Source organism: Mus caroli, unplaced genomic scaffold, assembly GCF_900094665.2.
Source record: "Mus caroli unplaced genomic scaffold, CAROLI_EIJ_v1.1 scaffold_14662_1, whole genome shotgun sequence".
NCBI classification, from domain to species: Eukaryota; Metazoa; Chordata; class Mammalia; order Rodentia; family Muridae; genus Mus; species Mus caroli.
In genome coordinates this window covers 15,609-21,634 of record NW_018389235.1, presented here as the reverse complement: position 1 = coordinate 21,634, position 6,026 = coordinate 15,609, and the positions used below count along the sequence as shown (strand labels likewise).

Genomic DNA, 6,026 nt, shown 5'->3' with positions numbered 1-6,026 from the left:
TTTTGGGGAGACAGAGTTTCTCTGCGAATCCTGGCTGTGCTGGAACCCATTCTATAGACCAGGCTGGCCTCAAACTCAGAGATCTGCTTGCCTCTGCCTCCTGAGTGCTGGGATTAAAGGCACACACTACCACATCCAGCAGCAGATGCCTTATTTTTTGGACATAGAGTCTCAAAGAAGTCCCTGAACTTCTGGTTCTCCGGCCCCTGCACTTGGCCTGTGCTGGGATTGTGGTGCTCGTATCAAACCCAAGACTTCATGCATTCTCAACTATTGCTCCACCAGCTGACTACATTCCCACCTCCATCTGACTTCTGTTCAGTACTGGGGATTGCACCCAGGGTTTCATGCATATTAAGCCAGTATTCTACCACTGAGTTACATCTCTCAGACTTGGGCGAGGGAACACTTTGGGATTTTTGTTTGTTTGCTCAAACTGAGCATAGCCTTGAATTCCTGAGTTCCCTTTACCTCCCTAGTATTAGAAGTATAGGTATGGAGCAACAACATACCTGTTTTATTTTTGAGACAGAATTTCACTAAACTTCTAGTCTAGAAGTAGCTGTAACCCATTTAATTTGTGATCCTCCTGCCCCAGCCTTCTGAGTATCCAGGATCTCTGCCCATTGGTGTATTGGGAGGGGGTTGTGAAACAGGCTCTTACTATGTAGCCTTTGCTGGCCTGAAATACTCTGTGTAAACCAAGCGCCTCAGACTGAGAGATTACCTATCCCTGCTTCTGTCTCCTGAGTTCTAAAGACAAAGACCACCATGCCCAGCATATCCACTGGTTTTATCAGTCCCTGCCCCTTCCTTCCATGGTAAGGTGAAACATGCTTAGACTTTTTAAGTCAGGCATGACCACCTCCCTAGGGTGTATTATCTTAGAGAAGTCAGTCACCTACCTTGAAGTGGAGAGGAGTGGTGCTCTGAGGCTGTCTCCAGATGACAGTGATCACCCCGACAGTAAGAAGCAACAGTAAAGCAGCCATGGCAATCAAAACTGGGTCCCCAGAGAATAGCTGTGTGGACCACTGGGTCAGGATCAGGCACAGGAGCATCAGAAGAAGGACTACAAGTCAAGTTGGGGAGAAGTCTGTCAGAACACTGGGCTACATCCAACCAAACCTGTCTGCTCTGATTCTTACATCCACCCCATGCTATCAGCTTCCAAATGCCCAAGGAGTAAAGTCCCAGTGATCACCAAGCAGGGAAGCACATCCATAGACAATCCGGCCAGATCTCAGAGTCGGGGTGGTGTTCGTGGGGATACAGAGTCTCCTTGCAATCCCTGGAGTCCCTTCTGGAGAAATAGGCTCCATGCATGAAGAAGGTTCAAGTCCAGGCTCCAGCTCCACAGCTGCACTCTCAGACTTCTCCCTCTTACAAGAGCTTAAGTTCTGGTCCGGCTGGTACCTGAATGAATGATATAACATGGGAACATTACCTGCTGCCCCCAACGCATACAAGTGACAGCCAGGATAAGCAACTGGTTGTCTTCATGACCCCATAACTCTCAGCCAAGGCATGATGGAGTCTCACCTGAGGATCAGAACAGAGAAGGTCACTAAGGTGTAGGCCAGCAGGGTCCCTATGGACGAGAGGTCCACCAAATCACTGAGCTCAACGAGGAAAGCCATAAATGCTAAAGTGATAAGAACAAAAGGTGGGTATAAAACCTGTGAGGCATTTGCTAGTGAGCATAGCCAAGCTGATGAAATTGGTAAGGCTGGCTGTCTTACCTGCGATGATTCCACAAAGGACAGTGGCTAGGACCGGAGTGTGTGTTCGAGGATGAACATAGGCAAGTTTCCGGAACAGGAGCCCATCCTCTGCCATGGCATACACCACCCGAGGAACAGGGAAAATGGAACCTATGAGGCTGTTATTAGAGAATAGGGACATAAGAGACCAGAGAGTATCAATGGGCAGGCCCTGCTCCTTTAGCCATGTAAGACATTTCCCCTCCCTCTCTTCTATTTCAAAGGCTGGAACAACTGAGAATCTAGCAGCAAATGAGAAAAACCTTTGATACCAACCTGGATGAAAGGGCACATAAGGTTCCCACAGCTACTGCATAGCGAGCAGGGCCCCATCCAACGTGGATAAATGCCTGGGGCAAGGGGCTGTTGATGTTAATCTGGTAGTAGGGCATCATGAGAGTGAGTGCCCCCGAAACACCAAAATACATCAGAAAGCAAATGAAGAGTGAGGTCACGATGCCCAATGGAATGGAACGCTGGGGACAGCGGGCCTCTTCCCCTGCAGGGATGGAACAGACCTTGATTCAGAAGCACTCACAGGCCACCACACACACCCTCTCCCCTCCTATGCTCCCAAAAGCAGGCTAACTCTCCACCAGCCCTACATGTATATGCTTTTGATAAGACAGAGGGACTACTGCTCACTCACCTGTACTCGCAATACAGTCGAACCCAATGAAGGCAAAGAAACATGTTGCTGTACCACGGAGAATCCCCTTCAAGCCAAAAGGCATGAACCCTCCAGAGCCCATTGGTCCCAAGCTGTGGCAAGAGAAAAAAGTAGGAAATCATTGCAGGGATACAGGGCATGATGGGGTATGCCTATAATCCCAGCACTCAGGAACTCAAGGTTGAAGGTTCACAACCAACCAGCCTGGGCTACACAGTAAGACCTTATCTCAAAACACAAAAATAGTGAAGATACAGGACAAGGGATGCTAGGAAATAGCTCCGTTGGTATAGTGCTTGCTTAGCATATATATTATGGGTTTGATCCCAACATGCCCTGGCACTTGGGAAATAGAAACAAGAGAATCAGAAGACTGTGGTCATCCTTCGCTACATACTAAGTTAGATACCAGGCTAAGATCCATGATGCCCTGCCTCAAAAACCACCATAAAGGAGACTTGACTGATGACTCAGCAGTTAAGAGCACCGGCTGCTCTTCCAGAGGATCTAGGTTCAATTTAGAGATGGAAGTTCACAACCATGCTTAACTCATTAATTACAGAGAATCCAATTCCCTCTTCTGGCCTCCATATGCACCAGGCATGCACATGGTGCATGTACATATATCCAGTCAAAATCACTCATACAAAAATAAATATTAGCAACTGCCAAAAATGAGGCTAGAGAGATGGCTCAGCACTGACTGCTCCTCCAGAGGTCCTGAGTTCAATCCCAACAACCACATGGTGGCTCACAACCATCTGTAATAAGATCTGATGCCCACTTCTGGTGTCAGAAGACAGCTACAGTGTACTCACATATATAAAATAAATAAATAAATCTTTAAAACAAACAAACCTGCCAGGCATAGCATAGTGGCACACACCTTTACTCCTGGTAGTTGGGAGGCAGAGGCTGGTGGATCTTTGAGTTCAAGGCCAGCCTGCTCTACACAGCAAGATCCAGGACTTTTAAAGCTATATATGGAGACCTTGTCTTGAAAGAAACAAATATGCTTATGGGGGTGGGGCAGGGCACAAGCCTTTAATGCCAGCACTTAGGAGCCTGAGGCAGGGGGCTGGAAAGATGGCTCAATGGTTAAGAGCACTGCCTGCTCTTCCAGAGGTCCTGAGTTCAATTCCCAGCAACCACATGGTAGTTCACAACCATCTGTAATGGAATCTGATACCCTCTTCTGGTGTGTCTGAAGACAGCTACAGTGTACTTATATAAATAAGTAAGTAAATAAATCTAAAAAAAAACAAAAAAAGAAGGTTGAGGCAGGCAGATCTCAGCCTAGTCTACAGGACAGCCAAGGAAGGCTACATACACAAAGAAATCCTGTCTCCAAAAAACTAAAAGAAAAAGAAAGAAACAAAGAAAGAAAAAAGGGAAAGAAAAGGGGAAAAAAAAGAAGAGAAACAAGTCTCAAATTTAAAATAATTTTTGCATAATTGTACACAACTTCCACAGTTGTGGCACAGTTTGGGGATGCTACATGCCTCACTTGGGCCCATAGCCAGACCCCGACTCTCTGCACCCCTTCCTGCCCTGAGCTAGCTGTGTTGTTTGTGACTCCTGACCTGTCAGTGCTGTTGGATTCTAACAGAGCCAGTTTGTAGTCATCCTCTGTAAGCTGCCAGTTGTGTAGCTTGCCATTAATGAGGCCAGAGAGGGAGACGAAACACAGCACCAAAAGATTCACTCCTGTGAAAACCCTGGTGACCAGGGCAGACTCTCGTGCTCCCAGGGCCAGGATTCCTGCGGGAAAGGGAATGGAAAGAAGGCAGTAAGCACCCTAACATGGCTGTGGTGGCACACACCTGCAATACCAGGACAAAAGTGGTGGAACTAAGAGTTAAATCAACCCAGATACACAAGAAAGGAGACTGTGAATCAATGTCAAAAGTCAGGCTAGACAGATGGTTCATCAATTAAGAGCACTGGCTGCTCTTGCAGAGGACCAGGGTTCAGTTCCCAGAACACATACAGTGGCTTTGATACCTCCTTTGCAGGCACCATGGTACCAGGCAGATACTTGGTATACATAAATACATGCAGGCAGGCAAAACATATACACATAAAGTAAGACCTAATTTTTTTTTTTTTTAATTTGGTCTTCATACAGAAGAAAGGCATGCAAGATGTCTTATCAGGTAAAAAAGGCTTACCAAAAAGCCTGGCAATCTGAGTTCTATCTCCAGGCCCTTACATGGTAGAGAGGACCAACTTCCACAATTTGTCCTGTGACCTCCGTATGCATGTAACCCGCACACATACAATCAATCAATCAATGTAATTGCAGAAGTAGAAGCTAATTCTACATTAGTGGATCTCAGCAGAAAGGTGGGGAGGGACAGGGTACCACAAACACCTGGCTTGTAACAGGGGGAAGAGGGTACCTCTAACATCCAGTGGTTGAAAGCTAGGCATGTTGTTACTCAGTATTTTACTACAGACCCACAGCCCCCAGTATGGGAAAAAAACCTCTCACATTCTGCCCTCAGTGCCTTGGATTTTATATCTTCTACCAGTTCCAATCCTCCCACACACTCACCACCCCTCTCCAGCCTGTCTCACCAGTGAGAACTATCACCAGACCAAGCGCAAAAAAGTCTGGATACTTGGCCAGAAAGCTGGGCACTTGGATAGGGAAAGTCGTCTGCATGGCTTGGGAGATATGGTTCCCTATGAGGCCATCAAAAGCTGCACTCCAGGCCCGAGCCACACTGGCTGCACCTGCAAGAGAAAGAGGAACCTTCATGTACAAGCAGACAGTGAACCCTTGGGATACAGACAGGAAGAGAAAGAAACATATCTAATCTCGATCTCTGCTGTGAGGAACAGGGGTGAAAAATCGTACACAAGATACATAATCTTTCTGTTCCAGACCATCCAGAGATCTCTCCACCTAGGGATCCATCCCATCTGCAGACACCAAACCCTGATACTATTGCTGATGCAAAGAAGCACTTGCTGTTAGGAGCCTGGTATGGCTGTTCCCTGAGAGGTTCTACCAGCACCTGACCAGTACAGATGCAGATATTCATATCCAACCATCAGACTGAGTCCAGGAACCCCTGAGCTAGGGGAAGGACTGAAGGAGCTGAAGGGAATTACAATCCCATAAAAAGAACAGTATCAACTAAGTAGACCACTCAGAGCTCTCAAGAACTAAACCACGAACCAAAGAGTACACATGGAGGGATCCATGGCTCCAGATACATATGTAGCAGAGGATGGCCTTATCTGACATCAGTGGGAGGGGAGGCCCTTGGTCCTGTGGAGGCTCAGTGCCCCAGAGTAGGGGGATGCTAGAGCAGTGAGGCAGGAGTGGCTGAGTGGGTAAAGGAGCACCCTCATAGAGACAAAGGGGATGGGAAGAGGGGAGATGGGATGGGGGGCTTGTGGAGGAGTAACTGGGAAGGGGGATATCATTTGAGATATAAACAAATGATTAATAAAAAATTGAATTGAATTAAGTAAATAAAAAGATATATGGGGCTGGTGAGATGGCTCAGTGGGTAAGAGCACCCGACTGCTCTTCCAAAGGTCCAGAGTTCAAATCCCAGCAACCACATGGTGGCTCACAA

The 6,026-nt window shown here is 47.1% G+C and overlaps 1 protein-coding gene across 1 annotated transcript in view; it reads right to left on the bottom strand.

The window, feature by feature from the left end:
- LOC110288008 (cationic amino acid transporter 3-like) overlaps positions 1–6,026 on the bottom strand; it is a gene marked incomplete at its 3' end in the record, with an annotated part of 21,910 nt that overhangs the window by 10,610 nt on the left and 5,274 nt on the right. The window contains 8 exon segments of the mRNA XM_021154471.1: positions 906–1,072; positions 1,205–1,416; positions 1,543–1,645; positions 1,743–1,882; positions 2,040–2,262; positions 2,413–2,525; positions 4,017–4,194; positions 5,014–5,172. Coding sequence (XP_021010130.1) covers positions 906–1,072; positions 1,205–1,416; positions 1,543–1,645; positions 1,743–1,882; positions 2,040–2,262; positions 2,413–2,525; positions 4,017–4,194; positions 5,014–5,172 — 1,295 coding nt within the window.